This window comes from Amblyomma mixtum, chromosome 8, assembly GCF_055824585.1.
Source record: "Amblyomma mixtum isolate Tamu chromosome 8, ASM5582458v1, whole genome shotgun sequence".
NCBI classification, from domain to species: domain Eukaryota; kingdom Metazoa; phylum Arthropoda; class Arachnida; order Ixodida; family Ixodidae; genus Amblyomma; species Amblyomma mixtum.
In genome coordinates this window covers 56210216-56236883 of record NC_143019.1, presented here as the reverse complement: position 1 = coordinate 56236883, position 26668 = coordinate 56210216, and the positions used below count along the sequence as shown (strand labels likewise).

At 44.9% G+C, this 26668-nt stretch overlaps 1 protein-coding gene across 5 annotated transcripts in view; it reads left to right on the top strand.

Moving 5' to 3' along the window:
- The window catches only part of kst (spectrin beta chain, non-erythrocytic 5 kst), a 328959-nt gene that overhangs the window by 202495 nt on the left and 99796 nt on the right, over window positions 1-26668 (top strand). For 4 of the 5 annotated variants that reach the window (XM_089558125.1, XM_089558130.1, XM_089558127.1 and 1 more), the window contains exons 2-13: window positions 6724-6904; window positions 11269-11436; window positions 13065-13181; window positions 13318-13394; window positions 14138-14334; window positions 14822-14934; window positions 15203-15390; window positions 16510-16867; window positions 17711-17793; window positions 21127-21265; window positions 23663-23871; window positions 25089-25266. In XM_089558125.1, coding sequence (XP_089414251.1) covers window positions 6785-6904; window positions 11269-11436; window positions 13065-13181; window positions 13318-13394; window positions 14138-14334; window positions 14822-14934; window positions 15203-15390; window positions 16510-16867; window positions 17711-17793; window positions 21127-21265; window positions 23663-23871; window positions 25089-25266 — 1947 coding nt within the window. In that variant the 5' untranslated portion in view covers window positions 6724-6784. Of the gene's footprint in view, window positions 1-2806; window positions 2826-6723; window positions 6905-11268; window positions 11437-13064; window positions 13182-13317; window positions 13395-14137; window positions 14335-14821; window positions 14935-15202; window positions 15391-16509; window positions 16868-17710; window positions 17794-21126; window positions 21266-23662; window positions 23872-25088; window positions 25267-26668 lie in introns of those variants that run through there. The other variant, XM_089558129.1, reaches the window with a different exon arrangement.

Below are 26668 nucleotides of genomic sequence, written 5' to 3'. Positions count from 1 at the left end.
GTCTCCTCCGCAAAAACGCGATGACGACACACCTTCGGTGTTACATGACGACGTTCGTAGCATTGAAAACGGAGCCCGTACAGCTATCGCTGTACACGCTCCGCTGGAGGGTGTAAAAGCGGGCTAATTTGTTTCGATCTTTCTATTGCGGTCGCCTATTCAGAGCGCGCTTTATTTTTATTTTTTATTTTTGAAGATGCGCGCGCAGGCGCTGACTTTCTGCCGCGGCTCGTGGTGTAACCTCACCGCCTCGCTTGACCGCGCGCGCTCTCTGGCGGAGCTCGATCTCCGGAGCGCGCGGTAAGTCGGAGACTATCGTCACTCTGCTACCCTGCTCTCTCCAACGGAGCGAAAAGTATTCTTTTCCTCCATTGAGAGAGAGAAGGAGAAGGGATGCATCTTTTCTTCGTTCGTCGTGACTGGGTCGAATATCGGTGGCCATCGACGACGCTACTGGCGGAGCGAAACAGCCAGCCGTGTTCTTTTCCTCCGACCTCCTCTCACTTTTTTTTTCGTTCTATTTCTTTTTCTTGGCTTCACTCGATTTAAAAGCTGCGTCGTACGAACCGTCCGGATTGGTTCTTCGCGGAAGCCGCAAAGTTTCGAAGCGAGTTTCTTTTCTACGCGGTTTGTTCGTTTTTGTGTGCTTTTTCTTTCTTTGGAAGAGGAAAGACAGAAGCTCGAAGAGCGAACACAATGAGAAAAATAATGACGCCGTTCGGCGGCGTTGCGTGTGCTGCTGCTGCTGCTCGTGGAGTTTCGTGCCTACCGCGTTACGTGGCCCGCACTCACACACACACACACGCACATCGTGGCAGCGCTAGAAGACGGGTAGGGATTTAAAAAAAAGAGAGAAAGAACAAGTGGAGTTCCGGGGCGGGGTTCACTCCGTACGGCCTGTTCAAGGTCGCAGCTCTCATTCCTATAGGAGTCGGCGTTTTTCTCGGAAGTTTTCCTTCTTTTTTGTTTCGCTCACTTCTGAATTCTTCCTAGAAGGGGGAGGCGGCGACTTCTGTCTTGCGCGTTGGCGGCCCATATATTGTATACGCGGGCGCTGTCCATTGTGGTTCCGTCTTTTCGAACGCTACTACCGTGCCGTGAATGGCTGGCCGCGGATCATCGTTGGTGCTGATTCTCGGTCGCTGCCGTTTTGTTATTTTGGCCTTTAGGTTTTCTGATAGGTTTTCTGAGGACTTGAGCGCTCTAAACAGAAATGACTAAAAAAAGGGGTTAGCTATCCTCCAGCGCTCTCCGCAAGGGAGGGCGTTATTTATATTTATTTATTTATACAAATACCTCACAGGTTCCACACTTGGAACATTGTGTGAGGGGAGGGGTTACAATATTTAGCAGACAAAAGATGGTACAAAGTGGAAAGAACAAAAGTAAACAATATTAAATGCATTGGACTGCAAACAATTATTACACCGTACCTGAAGAAAACCGTAATATATTGACACAGAGGAAAAAACGGCAAACAAATAGCGGCACTGCATGGATTTGACTACACATACGAACACAATTTATGTTACAATATCATGGATGCATGAAGGTGGTCAATTCGTTTTTGAACATTAATGGGTCACGTATGGTAGCAATGCAATCCGGAAGGCCATTCCAACACTTGATAGCACGTGGCAAAGCAGAAGAATTAAACGCGAGTGTTCGGCCGGATAGACGTTGGAAGCTAAGATTATTGTGTAGGCGACGTGAAGTGCGCATTGGGCGTGTAAGTGGCAGTGTGGACGCGTGACGACTGTGTATTAGTTTCTGTAGTAAGCAAAGAAGTGCGATATATCTACGCGTCTCTAAACTTGTTAGCGATAAAGATAACTCGATGCTTGTTACGCTGGAATGACGGTAGTAGTCGTGTAGGTTGTAGAGGAGTGCTTACTCCCTTTTTAGTCCCATATAGGCGTATTTGTGTTCATAGTGCATTCTGTTCCAAAATCGGGTGGCGAAGTGAGTGAATAAATTATTGATTTCATGCCTACTCGGCGAAACCGGTTGAAGTAGCAGGCCCAAAGAATGCCGGGCAGTGAAGAGCTGCTGACTGTTTCGACCCCTCGGAGTTCTTTTTAAAGGGACTCTGAAGGCAGTCCCCATCCGATTATTGTTCCCGCTAAAATAATTATGTGGCCCTTTCCGGGTGTGTTTACGATAGCCCGGCAACAAAAGACGCATTTACGGCGGATGAAATTTAATTTTAATAATTTCCCGCCGCCTGATTCAAACTCGTGACGTCTGCACCGAGGCGGGCTGGTTGCCTCCGTTTTGAAGTGAATGACCGGGTAGCATAGCCTCTGGGATTCGAGCAAGACGCACGTAGTTTAGTTGTGAAATCGGCCGGTAATGGCGACACCTGTACAGTATTTCGTTTTGTGGTATTTTCTATAGCTTGTAAAAGCTCCATTTATGGTGTGTGATCTCCTCGTAATTAGAACGCGCTACCCTACCACTGTATACTGGCCGACTTCAATTTGTCATCACCATTTAAGTAGGCAACAGTAAATGAAATAATTTTGCACCCCCCCCCCCCCCCCCCGTTCTCTTCCCCCTCTTATCATTTATCTTTTTCTTCGTGTCTTCCTGTTCCGTCTCGGAGCTGGCGTGTTCTTCGCACGTCTTTCTTTGGCCGGCGTCGCGTCTGCCAAAGCCTGCAATTACGCGCGTTCTTCCCATTCGGATGCCGCGTGCTCGACGGAGAGCAAGCGACGGCGCGCGGCCTTGCGGTAATCGCTGCGCGCGACCTCGCCTCGAGTGCTGTTCACTTTGTCTTCGCGCCAGGAGGGAATGACGGCGTCGAACGCGCACTGCATTCGCCAGTATAGGCATTCTTGGTCTTTCTTTCTTTCTTTCTTTCTAGAGGCCCGTGCACTGTGCCATGTCAGTGCACGTTAAAGAAGCCCAGGTGGTCGAAATTTCCGGAGCCCTCCACTACGACGTCCCTCATAGCCTTCCATTCTTTGTTTGTTTCTTTCTTTCTTTCATTCTTTGTTTGTTTGTTTCTTCCTTCCTTTCTTTCTTTCTTGACCGTAAGGTACATCGATGTAATCATGTCAGTTGCTCATCTGACCGGAACGTAAAAAGTCGCGAACGATTGTCAGTCTGGATGAGCCCAAGCAACCACCGATATCCTTCGGACGGCCGACAGAGGTCTGTTTCGGATGTTCTGTACGTCCGCTGAACATCCGCAAACAGCCGGTAGACGTCCGTCGGCCGTCCGAAAGGTGGCCAAAGGTATACGGTTCGCCCGACGACGGACGTCCAGTTGAGTACGTCCATTGGCGGATCTTTCTCGAATATTCGCATATATGGTGCATGCGTGCTTTATTCACTCCGCGCGATGCAATAAAACCAAAAACAATTTGATGCATAGCACGCATATTTTATTGTGGCTGATGATACATCAGCAGAGCAATGGGTTATATTCGGAAAATTTCTTAAATGTGACTCTTCAAATGTGGCAAGCTTGGGACACACATCCGTAATCTTCCCACCCACACGATTTCTGAAATAAAAAAGAACGCGGCAAACATCAGTCATGTGAAACAAACGGCACTATGCAGCAGCCCAAGTTAAAAACATTGGAACCAATTAATAGAAGTGCTGCAAGTATAACAGACAATGCACTTTAACAAACACCTCAATAAGTATAAGGCAATAACAGCTCTCACTTTTCCACACCACATTTGACAATGTATCTGTTCTTTATTTATTCTCATGGGCCTGAGGGCACTAACCTGCGCAGCAGTGTACGCGACTGCGCACAGAAAGCCGCAAAGCTTCCGTTGCGAACCACTGCGAACTACACGTGCTTCCTATGGTCTGCCTTTCGCGCGTTGTCACTCTTTATACAGGCACAGTGAAACTAGCGATGCCTTAAAAATTAACAAGATGCGAAAATACTCCGTCCCGCAACTTTGAAGAGAAGTGGGAATTAGCCGCGCGAGTTGAAGGCTCCCGCAGCTGTGTGATGTAGGCTTCCGAAAGTGTGAGAACAGCACACACTTGTGGAAGCCATCTCCTCGCGCTTACTGCTCTCACTGTCCTGTGAACGAATGTTATATGAGCATGCTGCATTGTCCTAGAAGCAAGTTCCAAGAAGTGGACTGGATACATACCTTCGTAGGCAATCACATGTGCACTAAGCCTTCTTTAAACCAAGGTCGACGCAGTACGGGATTCCGGTGTTCCAGAAGACCTTCAGGCGCTCCTCGTATCTTTCGAATTGCTTAAGTTACATACTACTTTCGTCCACAGACCGAACAAAGCCACACATTATAATAACAGAGCTATAAAGCTCTGCGCGACAACACTACGCCGCTACGCGACAAATCAACAGCGCTACGGAGCCGTACTGATGGATTGGATTGGACTGACCGCGAACTGACTTTTATGATGATGGTGATAGCAGAATGCACGGGATTTTGATTCTTACGAATGGTTTCAATGGCAAGTTTAGCTGTCTCACAACTCCACTAATTTGGAGAGTGAGTGAGTGAAGAAACTTTATTTCCGCCAGAAGAAGACCCGTGCCCCTCCGGGTCCGCACGCAGGCGTCCGGGGAGGGGCAGCGTCGCAGCTGGAAGACTAGCAACGGTATAGTCGCGCAGCTTCTGCTGCCAGGCGGGTAGCGTATCGTTGTATGCTAAGGTCGGCACTTCTGAGTATGGTCTCCCATTCCTCTGCATTATTGATTCTGCCATATCCTGGGGCACTGGGGCATCTCCATAGTATGTGTTCGAGTGTAGCGGTATGCCCGCAGAACTCGCACACCTCCGCATCCTCCCTCGTGTCACCTCCTGTCCAGCTCCTCCAGAGAAGTTTTACAAATATAAAACTAGTCATTGAGTTCTTGCAAAATTCTGCAACACCTCCTTCTCCTCTTAGATAAATTTATCTCGTTGGCGGCTCTTGCACTGCAGGTAGGAGTGGAATCGTACCAATTCACAAACATCTTCGCGTCAAACTCTCCAACTGATGCAAATAAAACAGTATACATATACTAAAGACGCGAATTTTCTGTGAAATAAAAAACGTCCATACTCATGGCCTGGGAAAATACTCGGCCTTACATCCTTCGGACGTACACCTCGTCTCTCATGCGGATATACAAAAGTGGACACTGTCCGTACGTCCGGCGGATGTACGAGTACGGATATCCGAAATCGGATTGTGTTCGTACGTCCGATGGACGTCCGATCTCGGCAAAGGACGTTCGGATCTAGCTCGTACGTCCGACGGATATCTGTGGTTGCTTGGGAGGGTTCGCCGCGTTGTATGTATGCTTGAAGCATTGAGGTGGCAAATCTAGGATGCCCTACCTAATCTGTCATAACGCTTTGTCGATGAACGCGGCGAGTCGAGGCACTTATACCTCGTCTGTGGTGGCCGCATTTCGATAGTGACCTCGGCCCTCTCCTCATAAAAGGAGAGCAGAAAATGCGCGTGTTTGCGCAGATTTCGGTGCGAGTTAGAAATTATATATATATATATATATATATATATAAAAACAAATACAATGTTGGCAAAAGAATACGGCAGAATAAAAAAAAATTGTAATAGAGAATCGCACGTGTGAAAAAGAAAGGGCATCCGCCTGAGGAGAGGGGAGGCTTATCGCTTTTCCTGAGGGCCCCGCTTATCTTGCTGTCAGGCATGCCATAACGCGATTGGCGCGGAGACAATGGGACGTACTCCCCACACTTCGAGGAGGACCGCGGAGGAATGCCGATAAAACGCGAGTGCTTGTTTTGAGCGAGCAAACATTTTTCCTGTGGTCATTGTTGCACCTTCAGCGGGTCAGATATGCGCGGGCGTCATCACCCGTAAAAAATAGCCTCCCAGGCTCAACGTCAACTCCCCTTGGCTCAGGTTATGTTGGAACAGTTTTTGCACACAAACCTAGAGTAGCCATGGTTGTAGCCTAGCTCCTTGTCCGTTCCCCCTCTTCCCCCCCCCCCCCCCCCCCCCGCCGCCTCATATTAAAATCTGTTGTCTCCTTGTGAGTGCTTACCCACACAACATTGTTGGCATGTTATGAGCAGGGGTTTGATTCTTTACAAGTTTAATATTATCTCGTTCGGGAAAATTTTCTGTGCACACCTGTTGAATGTGTGTACTCCAACAGCTTGCATGCGAGGCTTTTTATGGTTGAGTGTTCTTATAGGTTCACATGTCAGTGTCAGAAGACAGTTAAGTGTCTAGCTGAATTGAAGTGCTTTTTAACAAACAATTTTTGCTCTGTTAGCTCATCAAGTCATTGGGCTGTATATGTTTGTATGCTTGTAGAATTCGCCGGGTTCTGTGACCTTTGTTTCCATGAACTAAGATGTGGGGAACAAATGAGACCTAGCCTTTTTCTAGCTGGTTTGTGGATTTCGTGTTTATCTGCGGAATTTCGCCTGGTGCAGAGCAGGTTTAAGGCTGCTCTTGGGGACATCAGGCTCTGTACAGCACCTAAAATAGCTGTGGACAGTCGGATTATCAGTACAGATCACGTAATGTTCAGTCAGCTATGGCAAGTAACTTCAGACTTTAGGATCGGGCTCACAATGGGTGCCTTAGTGGCACACTGTGCTTGAGACCAAGATACATGTACGTTTGAGCAGCCATAGAGCCTATGACTGTTTACACAAGATATACGTGTTAAACACTTCACCGCTTGTGTTGCGGCTGCCGCCGGTGATGGTTCTGATTGTCTTCTCACTCTGTGCGCAGGTGGTGTTGCAATGCGGAGGTAACCGGGCGCCCGTAGGGGACGTCGACGAGGAGCGGCACCATGTCGCAGCGCGCGGACGCCATGGAGTTTGAGAAGGGCCGCATCCGGGCCCTTCAGGAGGAGCGGCTGCACATCCAGAAGAAGACCTTCACCAAGTGGATGAACTCCTTCCTGCAGAAGGTGAGGCCCCGGGACCTCGTTGTGATGCACTTGCTTAACTTCTCTCATGAGCTGTCCTTGGGGACGAACATGGCAGTTTCGGACCTTGGAATCAAGTGCGTTAATCCTCATCACTTGTTATGCTGGCAAGAAGGGTGTACAGGAGCAGCTATGAGTGCTGCACATTGCTCGTGAGCCAGTTGTGCCGTAGACATTATCTAACGGAGGTCCATTGCTTAGATCTCGGCTAGCAGAAGCCACGTTCGGGATCAGCTGTTCTAATGGCGTTGCGTCAGGGTATTGTGCGTGTCGGTTGAGCTGCTGCAGCTGTGTCTTTGATAGCTGGAGTGTGAGCTTCATTGACACTCCACCGAAAGGCTTGGGGACAAAAATGGCATTGCAGTTGGTTTGGTTGAGTGGTTTGTGCTGGTTTCTGAATGAAGTGCATATAATGAGACCATTAATTTTCGGCAGTAAATGTAGATGTTCCTTCACCTATTCAGGCAGCATTGGTATGCACTATCTGTGGCTGTTACTGTATTGTTAGGGATTAGAGTACTCTGAAAGTTAGGTATTTAGCATGTTTCAATGGAAGAATATCATAGACCCCTGTGACACACAAGTTCCATCTCTCACAAGCAAAGAGTTAGCGACGAAAAGAAAGAAAAGTAAGAACAGCAAAAATAGAACACTGTAGTGCATTTCTGTGACAGTCACTCGCTACACTAATTTGCACAGTTATCTTTTGTCTGTTTGTAGGAGAGAGTTCTAACCCATCAATAAAGGCGCCAACTGACTTAATCATCCTGTGGAAGCAGTGCACTGGCATTGTAAATTACCTCCGATTTAGCAGCTGCAAACACCTTTGACACATTCCTGTGGCCAGAATCTCTACCCTTCCTGACATTCAACCTTTCGCTCTCTTTTCTGTCCTACAGTTAACCCACCATATTGAGCACTACAGGGCGAGGGAACGAGTAGAGATGCCACTGTAGACTCTCTTAAACATGCGTAGTTATCAGCCTTGCTAAAAATAATAGTCGGGATGCTAATTTGGCAGCAAAGAAGGCGAGGATGGGAAAATGCCTATGCACCATGGGTAATGACGGCTTGCATTGACTCCTCAGGTCTTTGAAAATTGATAGCATTCTGGCATGTTGGGAAGTGCTAGAGCATCTCAAAAGCTTGAGACAGGTCAACACCACTAGTCAAGTTTTCAGGGTCGAAATGAGAGTACATGTGCAGGGTCTTATGCCTATTAATTTTCACGGAGGTGTTCATGCAGGCTAGCATGAAAAAAAGGAATAGCCAATCTCTGTGTGCAAATAATTTTTCTAGCCACAAGTCGCATTTCTCTTGCCCTTGACTTTTTATTTTTTCTCCCATTTTCGACAGTTCTTTCTCTAGTAACTGTCTTTATTTAGATGAGCTCTCTTTTTCATGGAAACACAGTTCTCCTGTTCAGTAAGGGCATCAAACAGCGCTGATTAGTCTCATTCACATTATGCTGTAATTTTGCATCATGTGAGTGTTACTTTGAGTGCCATGCGTTATTTCCTTTGCCATTTCCCTCGCTTTCCTGCAACAACGAGCAGCAGACAGATGATTGTGATTGTTGTAAAGGGGACGCTTTTCTGCCCCCAAGATAAGCACGTGGGAGAGAATAATGGCATATGCACTGAAGATGGACACTTGGCACCAATTGCTGTCTCTCTTGTGTGGTTATTTGCTGCACGTGCCTTTTTCGTGTGCAAAGGGCGCTGGTTGAATTGCGTTGCTAGGGTGCGGGCTGTAGATTGCATCGGCAAGCCTTTCCTGGCATGCCTTTAGTTATAAAGTGTTGTCAGTTTGTTCTTTTTAAAAGCCCGAGCGGAAAATTAGCGTTTGAGGATTGAGAGCTTGGGAAGTTGGCTACTTTACAGCCTAGTTTTGGGGAACAGTGCACAAAACAGACAAAACAGGAAACAGAAAACACAGTAGTGTCCTCACTCAAGTGATTTCTCATACATCAGGCTCTTTTTCTGTGATTTAACTCCAACCGCATTTGTGTGTGTTCGCTTCTTTGTGCTTTGTCTGTCTTGCGCTGTTCCCAAGAAGACTATGCAGAAAAATCAATGCCTTGAGATACGCATCACTTGTGGAAAAAAAAAAAAATGGGGATGTTTCTGACTGCATTGGTTATCTGACATCGGTTGTAAAACTGCAGTAGAATAATGGAAGAATGAAAATGCTTAGTGTGCCAAGGACGGTAGCAAAGTTTTTAATGTTTCTCATATTTTAAACTGCGGACTGTGGGATGAATGCAGTTCCAGGTGCATGTTTGATCTTTCTCTTGTGTTTCTGTGGCACATGACCACAGCCTAATTATGCCACAAACATTTTTAAATTGGCACTTCTTTCTTGTGGAAGTTGCTTTAATGAAATTAATATTTGCATTTTAATTCCCATCTCAACTTAATGGGCAGCAGGTTTATATTTAAAATTTGTCACTTTGCATCTTTGGGGTCTTTACTTACAAGCTCTTGCATACTATATTTTTTTTTTCCAAGGCTTTTTTACAAGGCTTGCTCTCTTCGCAGTTTTTTAGTTTCATGTCCAGAGCTTTGATGCTATCCGTTAGTTTTAATGGGGTGTTCTGAAGAGAAGCAGTATCAAAATTCTACTGATCTCATTTCTTTTCTCAAGTTTTACTCTGCACTTTATACTTTATAGTTGGCAGCCATGCAAGTTTTGGTTCTCATTTCAGGCTTTTCAACCATTGGAATATTTATATCTGGCTGCTATCGTTTACAACATGTGAAAGAATGCATGTGATACACTGAATTGAGATTCATTTTAGTAATGAATTCTAAATGGACAAAGTTATCTCAGAATTTATGAGTGTGCGAGTCATTACAGCATGTCATGAACAAGTTGACTACTGCTTGAGTTATTGATTGACACTGAATAGGGTAGCATGTATTTAATAGTGGGATATAAGGCACATTTTTTACGAAAAACTCGAATTCATGCATGGATAGCTCTAAACAACACTGTAAATGCCGTGGATTGCGTTAGTGGTAACACTGCATCATGCGTCACAACCAGTACCACTGTAGCCGCTACAAGACGTGCAAGTGTAGTTTGTCTAAACCTGAACCATCAGACATTGCATGGTCTGAACAAAAATTGCTAAGTGACTGCTTTAAGGGCGTGTTCCCATTTCAGTGGTCTTACTGTTTTGGTTGTGTGACGGTCTTCACACAACACTTATTGCACATTTTTCACGTACTGAGGTCTTCACCTCAGTCACGAATGCACTCCACAGCCGCAGCAGTTCAGACGAGTGCACAGACATGCTCGACACCTGTAAATTGCAGCAGTGTTGGACGCTTCTTTCGCTGCACACATTTGGGGGTAGAAGGCTTTTACAGCCGTTTTCTTATCATCCTGTTCTCTGTGCCTCTGTCGTTCCTGTCGCTCTTCTAATCCCCACTATCTAACTGAGAATGCAGGCGTTTATTGCTCCTCTGTCGCTTCTTGTCCAGTCCACACTTTTACTGCTGCTGTAGACTGTGACAATTCCTGGTGGTGACTTGCACAGGTTGGAGCAACATCCAGGCACACTTCCTTGATTTGCGTTTTTCTGGCCATTTTGAAACAGGTCCACTCTGGGACATGTCAAGGGCTGTGCCTGAGTGCTTAGTATTATACTTTGGTGTACGAAGTGCACCTGGAAATAAAGTACGAAGGTAAAAGGTGTGCCCGCTGACTTCTGTGAAATAAGTATGCTCTGAGTTAAACAGTGTCATGAATTGTCTCTGAAATTTTATTAGTATATTTACACATATGCTGAAACCAAGAGTCACTACTATCGGATATAAACTCCACAAATTTGCATGGTGGCATAAAGGTGGAATCACACGGAAATGGTAATGTCAGTAGTAAGGCGCTTAGTGAAGACAGTTTGTTCTTTTGGAAGGTGATGTACGTTGATAAATGTGAATTTGTATGAGCAAGGCAGCTTCATAACTATAGCAGTAGTCATGTGGCTTCATATTGTAACAATGTGGTTAAAGGACTTTGGTTGTTACGCACAAGTAGCATTTATCTAATAATTTTTATTTTTTTCTTGCAAAATACATTATAGTACTTGTCTAGAAGTGTAAAGTACACACAAAACAGTGAGATTTTCACAATGGATTATTGGTTTGTGCTCCAGGATAGTAATTTTTAACGGTGAAAACGTTTGACTTGGATACACCAAAGGAAATAAAATAAAAGGACTATTTTGCTCCTTCTACTACTACTACTACTGTTCTTTTCTTCTTAGTATAAGGAATGAGAAGATGGATTTTACTGAGACCTTACTAAAAAAGCGCTTCGTTTCTATTTCGTCATTTCAGGCCCGGATGGAAGTGGATGATCTGTTTGTGGACCTGGCGGACGGCAAGAAACTGCTCAAACTGCTCGAGATCATCTCAGGGGAGAAGCTGGGCAAGCCAAACAATGGCAAGATGCGTGTCCACAAGATCGAGAATGTCAACAAGAGCTTGGCATTCTTGCACACTAAGGTATGTCATCCCTCCAGATATTTTGAAATGTTTACACCTGAGGCCTAGTAGCGTCTGTAGTGCCTTTTCTTTAGCATGTACATAATGAACTGTCAAACAGTACTAAGTCGGCACTTTTCACTCGGGTATTTTTAAACTGTGCTCTGTTTGTTCACTTTGTCATAAAAATTCTGCCGCACCATTTAGCCCGTCAGTTCGTTGTATTGCTTACTAACTGTTTCAAAGTTTTTGTCTCTGGCCGTTACCATTAATGTGCACACGGGGGTCGATGATAAGAACTGATAAGCTCTTATCATATGGTAATGATGATTAGTTTAATGACACAAAAGGAGATGTAGTAAAACTTATGCAGAATTCCTAGAACTGGTTTCTGAAATGTATCTCGCCTCTAAGATTTCTAAGGCCGCGTTTGGAGCCACTTAGAAGTTGTCGCTTAGAAGGGGAGATATCGCCTTGGATCGCCTTGGAAATATAAGCACCTGCATGTTACAAATAGCATCTGAGCCTGGCTTAGTGGTGAGGAACTACATTTCAGAAATGAAGTCATGAAAACTGTGGTTTACCTTTCAGTTCGACGTCATAAACGTCCTCATTGCATGTGCTGCATTTCGCCAGATGAGAATTCTCTAGGTTGTCACATTGTTGTCATCTTCCTCGTCATAATCACGTCAAATGTGTGATGAATTATCAACAAGCTACTTTGTGCCGAAGGCAGTTCTGTTTTTGATACTGGAGATATGAGTGGCCTGTGATTGTTACTAGGAGCATTTACTTAAAGGGGCTGTGAAACACTGCTTGGGTGGATACCGGCTATACTTCAGGTGGGTTCTTTATGTCACACAGATGCTGACTTAAAAAGAATTACAGGAATCGATGCACAGGAACGGGAGTTTCTGTGAAGAAATTTGAAAATACAAGCAAACAAAACGCTGCCCTCAACTCGATTTTGGCGGGGCTTCCCACTCCTATTTTGCTGTCCCAATGACGGCACCTGGCGCAACCAATCAAAACAGCCAGCCAGAGCACGTCACGGAAGTTTGTACTCCATGGTTGCCTGCGCTCTGTAACTCGTTCTTGCTGAGACTGGCAGCGTCGTTTCCACACCAGAGCGCCCCTGGTGGTGTATTTTTATTTTACTTGCTTTCTAAGACAAACAAGTTGTGTTTGTTGATCTAATATAAAACGCAGACAGGTGACTATTTATTCACACAATTTGCAGTATATTTACTGTTTGTCCGATCATCAAGCTCGCGCCAGGTGATGTCATATCCGCTGCTAAAAACCCGCCACTGTGTGGCGACACCATCAGAGCCATGAAGTTGTTTTTGGGAGGGCATTAAGATATTAAAAAACGGAATATGCGTGGTATTACCGACGCTAATAGCACCATTATGACTCACTGTATGCGATCAACAGGCAAAACAGTTAACTAAAATTGTGTTTCTGGGCCCCTTTAACTTCATGTCATGTGACATGCAGCATTCCGAATCTTCGAGTCGCAGTGTTTCACATGCACGCAAAGCTTGCTTGTTGATAAGTAATGAAATGTTGTCACGAGGTTTCTGTTTGGATGGAATGTGACCTGTCTCCAACACTGAAAACCTTTTCTCCTTTGGATCTGTATTCAGGTTCGCTTGGAAAGCATAGGAGCTGAAGACATTGTGGATGGGAACCCACGACTCATTCTAGGCCTCATATGGACAATCATCTTGCGGTTCCAAATCCAGGACATCGAAATCGACGTTGTTAGTTCCCGTTTGCTTCTTTATTATTTTTTCTTGTATGCTCAAAGAAAGCCTGTGTGCTGACTCGTTCTTTTTTTCTAGCCTTTTTTTCCCCACATGTGAAAAAAAAATGGTCTTTTTTTCTGTGTTTCTGCAGGACGAAGACAACGAAAGCAGCGAAAAGAAATCTGCGAAGGATGCCTTGTTGCTGTGGTGCCAAAGAAAGACATCAGGGTTCGTTTCATGTAGTCAGTACATTAAGCGCTATGTACAAATGATGACTGGTGTTGTTTGTAGTGGAGTCAGGGGTTGTGCCTGGCATTGTCACATGTGTGCAGCAGTAGCCTCACTATGGTGCATGCGAAGACTGAGTATGTTTTACCTGACACTTAATAACAGTTGACTTTTTGTATTGCTATAACACAGCAGAGTACTATGGTCTGGCGAGCACAGAGAGAATGGCTGGGAAGATTCTGTTGTACAAAACTGGAAGAAATTTATATCATTTTATATTTTTGAAGTTTCCTTTTTGCATTTCAGAGCTTGCAGCTCGAGTTCAACATTGCAGTGCAAGCTTATCATTCGCCAGCTAAGAGCATAGAATTTGTTGGATAGCACTTTTGAGGGCCATGAGTCTCAGGCGTACTAAAAAAAGTGTGAAAACGGATATGTTTATATGTTGCTTAAGTTGCATACTATTTTACACTGTGTGTATCTGGGGCTCTCTGCTGAGATTTTAAGTGATGGTGTCACAAGGCACTTGATATCATTGTGACAGCACCTAATATGTTTGATTTCGGTGACTAATATAGTTAGTACATCCTTATAATCAACATTGCTCATCAATGTTGCTTTTGCACACACAGCTTACCGTCTCTACAGCTACATCTCTCCAGCCACACATATAGCACTGTTTGACCTGTCTTTGTGCAGGAATTCATGTATAGGAGTTAAGAGTGCTCATATTTCTTGTCCAGATATCATGCTGTCAACATCCAAGACTTCAGTGGCAGCTGGCGAAGTGGAATGGGTTTCAACGCCTTGATCCATTCGCACCGGCCTGATCTGATCGACTATGGCGCCCTGGAGCCAGCCAATCACATCGATAACCTCAACAATGCCTTCAACGTTGCCCAAAGGGAGCTGGGCATTCCAAGGCTGCTTGATGCTGAAGGTCATTTAACAAAGAATTTTTCATCTTAGCTTAAGTGCCGTATTCTTGAAAGAAAGTTGGTTGCGCTTTCAGTGCGCAGTATCTTGTTTGCTTACATAGCTAACTCTGTTTGAAAAACTCTGTTGGTTAAGTTAGCTTAGGCTAGGCAAGGTTGGACAAGGCAAATAAAAATCACTAGTGTTTTTCAATCCTGGTCTATTAATATTGTGCAGATAAGTAGTCATACGCTATTCTTTGGTTGTACAGCCAGAGGAGATTTGTGCTGGAACAGTTATTTGTTTATTTTTTTTTTAGCCACTACCCCCCCAAACATTTTTTCATTCATAAAATTGCTGCGCATGTAGGTAAAATAATTAACAATCATAGAAGGTACAAGTGACTGCCTATTTTTGGGCCATCAGATTACATCTCTTGCAGCAGTAGAAAATTCCATGTATCCTGCTTCTCCTGTTTTTTTCATGCTCCCCAACCTTTTTATCATTTGCAGACATTGACACAAACAAGCCTGATGAGAAATCGGTCATGACCTACGTTGCATCCTACTACCACACATTTGCCCGCATGAAGAATGAAATGAAACAGGGCAGGCGTATCGCCAACGTGAGTGCAGCCCTCGTTGATTTCAATCTGATTTCGTGCTCGCAGTCTTTTCCGCCTTATCGTATATCATTACTTTTATGTGTCCAAAGAACAGTTTTTATTGTTCCACCTCGGGTTTTGTTCAATTCATGTTGTTTGAGGCCTGTATAATATTAATTTAACGTGCTTCCCTAGGTAAGCAAACAGTGCAAAAAAAGAAAGGAAGAATGGCAAGCTGAAGTTGGGGTTAACATGGCTACATTAATCGTTTGCTTGCTGGCGTCTGCAGATTGTGGCCCAAATGATGGATGCCGACAGGCAGAAGTACCTGTACGAGCGGCTAACGTCCAAACTCCTGGAGTGGATCCAAGCCAAGACTGCTGAGTTGCAGGACCACTGTTTCCCCAACTCTCTCGAGGGAATTCAGGGGGAGCTGTTGAGGTTCAAGGAGTATCGCACTGTCGAGAAACCCCCAAAGTGAGTATCGTGACCTCCTCGCACCTTGTGTATATTGCACGTTTTTAAACGTGAACTCACTCCCACCAAGCTCTGTCAGCTTCACTGGGGATTGTGATTAGTAGATCAAACTGTTGTGAAGATTTCATGCAGTGTTATCTTTTTTATCATCTTTTCTTTTCCCCTAATTTCTTGCACGTACTACTTTCCTTGTTTGTTGTCATGATCTCTGCACTCAGTGACAGGTTTTCTTGGCAATGAAGGGAGGGCTATGGCTGTACGGCTGCTTCACTCAGTCCCTGATGCAGCTGGCGCCATCTATGGAATATTCTTGTAACAAGACACAAATAGCAAATTTGTTTTAATAAAGGAAACTGTTTGTGCCTTCACTTTCAAACGTTAATGTTGACAGTTACATTTAGAAATATGCATCAAATAACAGATATTGCCAACATAGTATGTTTTAAGAGAAAACTAATAACTGTAACCAGGAATTATATTCCGCTGCGTAGACATATGACGTGTTCGGCTCCATACATTTTGCTCCTTTGCCAAAAAAAGTTTTCGTGGAGACTTGTGTAGCTTGTTGTACTGGCTTTTGTTATGTGCAACTCTGGCTCGCTTACTTTGCTGTAAGGATAGAGGATGTGGGAGACAGACATGCAAACAGATTCAGACAGATTCAGTAGAGGTTTGTGAGAAATTTCTTTTGACACCATTAGATTCTTCTAGTATTTACTGGTTTTAATCTTGAAAGCTATTACTTACAGTATTACAGCTTGTCATAACTTATGTTATTATTAAAATGCCTAAGGGAAAAATGTGTGCAGTCATGGTTTGGCATACTGCATGGTACAAAGTTCTTGCAGACAATGAATGGCCTGCTCTTGGCTTTTCATTGTTAGGAGCCTGTAAATAGTGTGCCACTGTGGTGATTATGCATGTCTTAAGGATGCTGAAAAGGGGGCCTAAAGGTGATCAAAACATTCTAAAAAAAATTGTAGAAAAAGTGTGCATAACAAATTGTCAAAGTAAGCATTGCGTCAAGCTATTTGCTGTCTGCAATATAATAGCAGCTTGCCTCAAAACCTTCTTGGGACATGTTGCTAATCACGGTGATGTGGTGCTCCTTGCTTGCAGGTACAAAGAGCGAAGCGACATCGAGGCGCTGCTGTTCGACATCCAGACGAAGCAGAAGGCCCTGGGACGTCCCTTGTACGTCCCACCCGAGGGGAAGATGGCGCACGACATCCAGCGGGCATGGGAGCAGCTCGAAGAGGCCGAGCATGCTCGCGAAGTGGCACTACGTGAAGAGCTGCTGCGGCAGAAGAAACTGGAGAACCTGGCGTGCCGGTTCGACCGCAAGAGTGCCGTCCGTGAGGGCTACCTCCGCGAGATGGTCCAGGTGCTCTCCGACCCGCGGTATGGGAGCAACCTTTCCCAGGTTGAGGCCACGGTGAAGAAGCACGAAGCCATCAGTGCTGACATCCTAGCGAGGGTGAGTGATGTTCGTTGTGTGTGTTCCTGCTTTAACTGACTCCTGTTGTGAAAATTTTTGGTGTTCTAGTTCTAGCTTTTGGAAAGTTTATAGCTTGCAAGCCTTTATCGGGATCTGGTTTTTGTGGGTTTCCGCCTATTTTCTGTAGCAGGGTTTGAAGCTTCAACAGAGTTACGTAATGCACTCTAAGAACAGTGTTTACTCACAGCCAACTGTACTATGTGTTGGACGTCTCTGTGCATAGTATGTTGTAGCACAGAGTACATATTGGTTTGTAATAGTATGGGAACTAGCAAAACAGCCCTTGTTTGTTGTGGCAGGTTGCCTTTACATCACAGTTGGATGTTTGATGGCATCCACATTGAATGGTGCCTTAGTTTCGGTGTTGCTTGTGCTGGATAACGAGATAAAGTTTAAATAAAGGGAGGCGTGGAGTGTGTCCTTCCACTACTGTTCACGTTTTGCTGCTGTCATTGTGACTGATTTGTTTTGTCTCATTCCTAAGCTCAGCCAGATTCCTGAGCTTTGTGGGCAATTACATTGTCTCGTCACTATAACATGGTGTATGCTTGTTGTGAATTTTTTTTTGTTGCCTTTGCACTTTCTTGTATTGTAACATTGTTTGCCACTTAATAATGAGGTTGACAGGCAGTTAATATTTTTTTTCTGTGATTCTGCACACTCCCAAAGGAAAGTGCAGCCATTGGTTATGTTTTGATGAAAAATACATCGTCTATTTCTTCTTTAATTTTTGTTCTTTATTTGCTGACAGTTATGCTTGCCTGTCCTTGCACTTTTGGGCTTATTTATTAAGTCCTCATTTCTTTTAATTTCTCACTTCAGGAGGAGCGGTTTCAGAACCTAACTAAAATGGCTGATCAGCTGGAAGCTGAGAATTACCATGCGAAAGCCAGGATTCGAGTCAAGTAAGTAAGCACTCTCATATCTGGTGTGGCTTCATTAGCTCATTCAATCGGAGTAGTTACTTTGGTGCTTTATTGTGTACTGAGTGCAATAAGTGACCTGGAACTAGGAGAACCCCTCTTTAGTAAAGTATCGTAAAAACCCGCATATAATACGAACCCGAATATAATACGAGGCTAAGTTTTAGAGACGCGAAATGGGAAAAAAAAGTTTCACCCGCATATAATACGAGTAACACAAGCTCATAGAAGACATTTATTCAAATAGCATCCCGCACTTCACTTCAATTACTTTCTTCTTCAGTAGCGCTTTCTTCGGACATTTCTTTGTCCGACAAATCATCCCAAATGTACTCATCTTCCGTGCCATCGAGGGCGTTCGAGATGCCGCACTTAAGCCCGCTTCAGCCGCCCGGTTGGCGTCACTGCAGGCTCACCTGAGCGCATCCACTCTGCGTAGCACCGCTTGACTGCGTCCTTGAACGGTTTGTTTACACAACCATCAAGCTGCTGCGAAAGCTTCGTCGCGTTCCGCTGCACGCGAAAAGGGCTTCTTTCTGTTGTGGCCATCCTCGAATGCTTCCTTCGACGACACCAAACTGCCTCCCGGCCGCACCGTTGCCAATGTTCTCCGCAGCTAAAATCGCTTGAAAGTAGCTGAGTACTGTTTTCGAGACCGTGACATCGTGCTCACTAAAACAATATCCACTACACGAAGCGTGCCTTACATGCGAGCACGTGCGTTGTCAACAGGCGCACGGCACACCGCGACCCCCCGGCGCACCCAACGGATCAACAAAAAAACGACGTCGTGACGTCGTTTGTCGAGAGTAACGAAGCCAAGCTGTAGCCATGCGTCAATAGCAAAGCCAAGCCGTAGCCACGCCGCAAAAATGAAACCAAAACTTCGAGCAACTTCGAAAATTTTTGTTCGGATCCGCAAATAGTACGAGGTGGAAATTTAGGACGCTAATTATGGGAAAAAAACCTCGTATTATACGCAGGTTTTTACGGTAATTCGAGCCAGCAAAAATCTTTGCTATGTCAGTGTCTTTTCTACATCAGTTGTTGTTGACATGGCTCTGAGGATGCTGTCTGGTAATTTGCCTTCTTACTGTGAGCAGTTAGTGTTCTTTTAGAAAAGAAACACTTGTAGAAATACTTTTCATCCTGCTCCAATCATCCCATTGTGTGTAGATGATTTATTTTCAGTTATCACATTTTATGTTATCACATTTCATGTTGTCACATTTTATGTTATCACATTTCATGTTATCACCTTTTATGTTATCACATTTTTCGATTTCTTGTAAGCCTGGTGGGAATACCGTATCTGCACAAATATAACGCTGTGGGCAGGAGTTTCTGTCTATATGAAAACAAAAGCTTTGCGTGAACACGGCGTCATCTTCCATGGCCCCAGTAGCATTTAAATGGCAATAGCTAAGAAACATGGGCAACACAGTCAAGCGAGGCAAACCCATCTGCCACGCAGTGGAGTCACACCTCCGCTCCTTGCTGCCGCTACTTTGTGCGCTTCGCGCTGCCCGGTGCTGCAGCCGTTCGCCCAACTTTTTTTTTCTTCCTAATCTTATTAAGCTGCTCATGCCGCCATCTTTCCACATACATGGCCAGCTTTTCTTTTTCTTTTTCCATGCACACAGCACGCTTTGCCTCATGGCTCCAAGGCTTTTATAGTTGGCTGCTCCTCGCAGCTCACGAGCCTAGCGGCCGAGACATCTCCAAAAACTGTTTAATCACCATCAATATGAATTTGCCTTCAAATGTTGGCTTTGCGATCACGCCGCTTCGTCATCATTTTTTTCGCGATGTCAACATTCCACGGGATGGACATCTCCATGGCTGAACGCTGACTGTTCCTTTCTGTTAACGATGTCTTCACTATATAAACGAAGAAAAAAAAAAGTGCAGTCATGTAGGGAAGGTGAAATGGGCGAGAGTTTTACTTTACTATGTATACCCGTGTTATTAACTATAGCAGGGTTCTACATATTACTGAAAACGTTTGTGTTTCGGTTCTTCAGGTTCACGTTGTGTTTAGGAGGACACATTTTTCAGCTCTTGCATTCTCAAAGGTGCAAAAATTCTGAGAAGTGTGGATGAGTGTTCAGTACAAGCCAGCATTAAAATATTGTTATTATCATGCACTTAGGAGGAATGATAGCTTTGTTTACAATAAGGGATTTACAATGAAATTTCGCAGGTTTTAAGGAACAAATAAAACAAAATGGGGATGAACGATTAAGTCCTGAAGTACTGTTTGCTCCTTGAACTTCTAAAGTTAACCTAGAAATGTTTCTTGTAGTACAGTCAAACTGGTGCAGTAGGGAACCTTTGCGTTAGAGAGTACTGTCATCCAGGAGCATAGTGGGAAGTTTCCCTCAGAGATATAATGCAGCAAGTTAGTTTCTTTAGCACCAGGTGGCAGTAAGCTATTTGCTGCTGATGTTTCATGCTTGGACCAGGGTTTGTGAGATAGATGGGCACCTTTCTTTTTTCGCATATACCAGGTGTCCCAGCTAAATGTAACCAAGCTTTTAAAAAACACGGGGTGTCCTAGCCGTCTGAAACCAAATGAGGGTTGTTTAGAGTCGCGTGACCTAGTCTGCAGTATTTTTTTCGTTCCGCAAGGTTGACTAATTAGTTAAGCTTAATTGGCTAACTTTTTAATTATTGACTTGAGGAACAAAGTGTCAATGGAAAAGTTGTAGATCGCTTTGAGAAACAGCTTACTGGGACATTTGCAGCAAAGTAATATTTACATAAAGTAGTTTCTTTACGGGCCTTTAACCACAACTCGCACAATAAGAAAAAGCTTCCGCATCACAGCTGTGCCACTTCAACGTCCCAAGACGTGCCTTAAAGAATAAAATCCGTTTTTTCTGAAGTCCTCTCTTTGATGAGACTTTAGGTGCACATTGGGGCAGAGGAGTGAGTGAGCAGCTGGTCACGTGACAACTTTCTTTTAAGGCCGATAAATGAAGCTACGTAAATCGTAACTTGATGGAAACAGCACTACTAGCGGTTTTTCGAGGCGATCTAAAACTCTTTCATTGACACTTTCTTCCTGAAGTCAATAATTAAAAAGTTAGCTAATTAAACTTAACTAAATAATTAACTTTGAAGAGCGAAAAAAATACTCAAGTCTAGGCCACACGACTATGAATAACCCTCAGTTGGTTTCACTGGACTAGGACACTTTGCCTTTTTTAAAAGTTTGGTTACATTTAGCTGGGACACCCGGTATGTTCTCAAAGCCACATATTGTGTGCTGTGCTGCTATTTCATGGCTTTTATGTTTTCTTTTTCCCATAGGGAAAAGGAAATAATGGGAAGGTGGCATCTGCTGCTGGATCTTCTCAACAAGCATCGTGTGACCCTGAACAATGTCAGCCTGCTCATGAGCATGCTCCGAGAGGCAGACACCCTCCACAGCGAGATTAAGGATGTCGAGGTAAGCATGGACTTCCTCGCACATCACATCCGATTGTTGGGTCACATTCCTTAATGTATTCTCTATCTCTACTCCATGGGCGGGTTACTGGTTGGCCACGTCGTGTATTCCTGCTCTGTGTTACGTATGATGAGTGGCGCTATGAAGCCACGGAACAGCTCAGATTTTCCAAAGAGCCTGCGAAAAAGCGGCAAAACACTGTCTGGAAGACATTGAAGTAACAAGCGTTAGCTGTGTGATTTACTAGAATTGCCCTAACGTCATATTCACATAGTTCCACCTCTATCCACCACATTGGACCGTGATGTCATCATTGGCACGCGGCAGGTGGTTGCTTCTACAATGCTATTGTAGATGGCACTACAAGTCTCAGTGCGAGATGTGCTGTTTTCTAGTTGCTGCCACAGATGGCGCTGTGATCTTAACCCTTTGAAGGTTTTTGCCGTATATGTACGGCGGCGGTTTTCTGTCCCGCAAGGTCTTTGCCGTACGGGTACGGTTTCAATCTTCCGTTTGAAATTTTGCTCCAAAAGAACAATGCGTGCTCACTGGGGGGTGCTACCACCTCTTAGGACTTACAAGAAGTGTTTGAATTTTGTGCTGCCTTCTTACGGAGATAAGCAGAACTTATGTCTAGCTTTAGCGCGGCGGCACAGACTGCGGCAACACCCCTTTTGTAGTTTTGGTTTCGCTGCGTGATCGCAACAGAGTCGCGCGAAATTTGAGTTTTCTTTTTGTCAGCACTATCTTGCAGGGGCTGCCGAAGTTGATTTCTATCTTTATTGGCGCTGCTCTTAGCTTGCTTATCACCGTTCCTCGCGAGGTATTCTCGCTCTCTGCGGCAAAGCGCCTACGCGGTTTTGATTCCGCAGCGGGATCGCAACGGAGTCGCGCGAAACGTTTTTTCTCTTTGTGGGCACTGTTTTGCAGAGGCGGCGGAAGTTGATTTCTATCTTTATTGGTGCTGCTCTTAGCTTGTTTATCACCGTCGCTCGTGAAATTCTATTGAACATTTTCCAGTTGTGAGTGATGCTGTCACCAAAGTACTGTTCCTAATTTTTTTTTACTATTTATTCTCGATTATATACATTTTGTAGATTTAAGATCCGCAGTAAAGTAATTTGACCACCTGGGAAAGTTTTCTTCAAAATAATTCGACCCTCAAAGGGTTAAGGTGGTAGCAGACTCCACGGAATATCGAAACGTGATGAGTAGTTGCTGCCACAGATGGCACTGTGATCTCGGGGTGGTAGCAGACCCCACGAAATCTCGAAACGCGATGAGTAAGAGCTAACGCTCTTAAAACCCATGCCAGGTTGCTATTACCATTTGTTATTGGTTCCAGTAAGTTCACTTCACAGGAGGCTCACTGGTAGGTCGCACCTTAGCCAGGAAAATCTAAGGGGGGCCCGATGCACAGGAATTGGGCCCCAAAAATAGCTGTCGCAGTGAATGTGTTAATCATCTCTGTTTGGTTAACAATTTAGCATCATCCAAATACTATATATCTAATCTTTTTTGTACGTTTAATGTTTGTGTTCATAACAAATTCTCCTATTTACTGATGAACTGTTCACTTGTGTGGCTGGTGACTGGTTGGGAATCCTGTTGATCCTATTCACCTTGACACTGGCAAGCCATTGTTTTGCATGTATATGAATGGCCTGCTTCCAGGCTGAAGATGGCACTGTTAACACCGGCTGCGTTTTCTTTTGATGAGTGCATCCAAGGCAGCAAAGTACTCCTAGTATAGTCGCAGATGAGAAAAGCAGACATTTTTTTGACAGATGAGGTTAACGAGAAATACTATGTTTACCTTGATATACTGAAGTTTCTTTTATACTAATAATGGAAGTGAAAAGTTGCCCCATGCATTATAATTAAGTCAGCGTTGTTGGCTAATCAAATAACTTTTTTTTTTAAATCGGTGCCTTCAGATGGGACCTGTATGTCACACTCATGGTCACGCTATATTTGGGCAAATACTACGGTAAATAAGTTCAGATAAATAATTGCCACAAAGGGGGATGTGATGCCAGGTTAGTTGGTGTGTTCATTATAATGGCATGGTGAGTGCAAGACCCTGCTTCATGTGGGCCGTCTTGCACTTGCCATACCTTTCAAGCAATGCCCAGAATTGGACCCTGCCTCCTTCGAGGGTCTCCCTGGCGAAAATCTTTCCCAGCCCAAATGGTTTATGGAACAATTTCCAGTTGGTTCCAGTTGGAACCAGCTGGGTTCCAGTTGGTTTTAACTGGAACCCAGCTGGAAATTGTTCCATAAACCAGTTGAGCTGGGAAAGATTTTCACCTGGGTTATCCTTTCGCTTTCCCTTCTCCTTGGCCTCATGGCTTACTGCTGCCGTCCCCTATGTGCTTCTCCCTCTCCACAAAACAGGGCAGCTTCCTGTCCGATGAGTACGGCTGCCACCTGCTGGCCGTGGAGGACCTGCTGCAGAAGCACGCCCTGGACGAACTGAACCTGGCCTCTCAGGGGGAGGCCATCCGCAGGCTCACCCAGCAGTCGGCCCCACTCCTCAAGCAGGGACACAAGGAAGGGCCTGTGCTGCAGCGGAAGCTCGACGACCTCAACGCCGACTACGCGACGTGAGCACTCCCTCCCTCGCTCGTTTGTTTGCTTGTTTGGCAACGTTGCCAGTAGTTTCCATTCAAGTTCGGAAAGCCCTTTTGTTTCCTTACTGAGGTCCTACTGAGCACATTGACTTGTGTAAGATGAGACGTGTGAGGAATTGCTTTTAACTGTGTGTGGTGGTCTTTATATGCAACTAATTTGGCGTTTCACTGCCTTTAAAATGCAGCAGCTGTAGCTGGCTTTTAACTCAGGAGTTCATGCTAAGCCGCAGCTGAATGCTACAGTCACTTCACTGATTGACTTTGTAACGCTAGCGTAGCTATAATGAGTGCTTTTTTTTTACCCGATTCTGAATTACTAGCCCTTTCTTGCTTTCCAGGCTATTATAACGCAGGAGTATGAAAGAAAATGCCTTGAATTTTTGATGAGAAGTCTGGACTGGAAAGGATTGAATGAACATTAAATAGAGCAAAGTTAATACGATTAAATATGAATGCTCCAGTATGTCAGCTACTCGTTACGGCTTTCTGGAATGGAAGCGAATAGTGTGAGGTGATTATCATCTGAGTGGCCAGAAATGCAAGACAGGGTTCAGCTTGAAATTTTCGTTGCTATAGAGTTGGTAAAAAAAAATTCAGGGGGCACTTTGGCTCTCTAAAGTGCTGCAAGGCGAAAGCCTTTCCTGGCCACTGTTTGTTTCTGTTTACTTTTTATTTTTTATATTTTGTTTTTTTTTGCTCCTTTCCTTACTTTTATTGCTTTTTTTATTTTTATTTTCACATCTTATTTTTATTTTGTTTTTATTTTGTTTATTTTCTTAGTTTTATTTTTTATTCTCCTTTTCCTGACTTTACTCCTTTTATTTTACTTATGAAGCCCATGCATTCACTACATGCGCCTTTATTCATGCTCGGAACCTTGAGCCTTTTAAGCAGTGACGCCGAAAGGCGGACGAATCTGCCGACGCGTCTGTTGACACTCCTGCCGATGCGTCTGTCGACACGGCTGCCGACGCGTCTGTCGACACGGCTGCCGATGCGTCTGCTAACGACAGTATGAGGCATTAAAGGCTTTCGCCTTAATAACTGCATATGCATTGCTTTTCTATGTGTATCCATTAGCCTTTCCTGCTCAGTGAAGCAGCGATGTGGTCAGTTTGAGCTTTTTTTTGGCTGTGCTATTTCCTGTTATTTCTCGTTTGGTCGTCACTTTGTCTGTTCCGGTTCTGCAGGCTTGGGAAGCTGGCGAAGCGGAGGCGGCGGCAGCTGGACGAGTGGCGGGCCTACTTCCAGTTTGTGCAAGACCACGAGGAAGAGGAGGCCTGGATTCGCGAGAAGCAGCGCATCTGCAAGGCTGTGGTCGGCGGCAAGGACCTGCTGGCTCTGGTCTCTCTCCAGCAGAAGCACAAGGTGAGGGGGGGGGCACAAGGTCTCTTTTTTACAATTTTTTTGGAAAGATCGAGCTTGAACTTGTCTCCTTGCACCCAAGTTTCGGAAGCAGCTCTGACGCAGACAGATGATGATAGATGAAAAAAATTTTTGACATGTGATAAGGTGAACAGGTAACCAAAAGATAACCCTATTAACCCTTTCACTGTCACGGACGTACCGGTACGTTTTCGCGCTTCCCCCCCACAGTGTCACTGACGTACCGGTACGTTCTCTATCGTGCGTTCAAAATTTCCCGCTTGAGCGCAAAGCTGACGCTCTTGGACTGGCTGCGCCATCTGTTGAATCTTCCTACAAGTTCGTATTTTCGCCCCTTACTGTTTTGGTACGTGTATTGAAGAGTACGGAGCAACTGCCATCCCACCCCTCCCTCTTTGCTGAGTGGCGCGTTCGCCCGATCATGACGCGCGCGTGTGGCTATGGGTCCAAGGGTTGTTCTGCCATCTGCCGCTGTTTTGCAGGTTTTTATTTTTCTTCTGTCGGAGTGTGAGCTACGGCGCTTCAAGTTCAAGGGCGCGCGCTGTTGCCACTCCGAGAGTCACATGACTCGATCGCTGCTTTCGCTCTCTCGTGGCACCCTCGCTTGCGGCTGGCAGCAGCAAAAGCAAAGCTCCTCTAACTTTGTTTTAGCCTTTTTCCATCTCCCTCTCTCATCTTTATTACAGTCGAACCTCGTTATAACGAACACGGATACAGCGAATTATCGGATATAACGAAGTGAAAGAAAAGTTTGGTTGGACAGGCTTTATTTCTATGGGAGTTCTATCTGTATAACGAAACGAAAAATTCAAAATTCGACACTATATCGGTTATAACGAAGCAGTTTTGTATTCACAGCGCTCAAAATGCGCAAACAAGGAGGAAAAAATTTCAAAACACGCTAAATTTTGATCTTTTGAATCGCCCACACCTAAGATGTGTTTGAATCACCCGCGCTTCCGCACGCCACGCCATCTAGGGAGAGCGAATGAATCTAGCATCAACAGCTGCGTAGCATGTGACTGACACGTGATCGAACCAACGGCCCGTGCTCCCCGGCATGGAACAGTTTTTTTTCCTCCATGCTTTCCGGCCACCCCGCCGGCACAATTGCTGACTCGCGCGCTATCTCCGCGCTATCTCTGTGATCTCTGCAGTCCATTCTGTAGACACCGTCGCGGAACGCGTCGTAACAGCAGTTTCGCTTGAAACAAAGATAAAGATCTTCAGGGCGGCTGACAGTGGGCGTAAGGAAAAGTCATTGCCGCGGGCTTCGGTGTCGCGCCTAGCACTCTATCAACCATCTTGAGCGCAAGGCAGAAGGTTGCAAATGTCCTCTCTGCAGGCGTTGTGAAGAATGACAGCAAGAGTGTAAGGCTTTGTC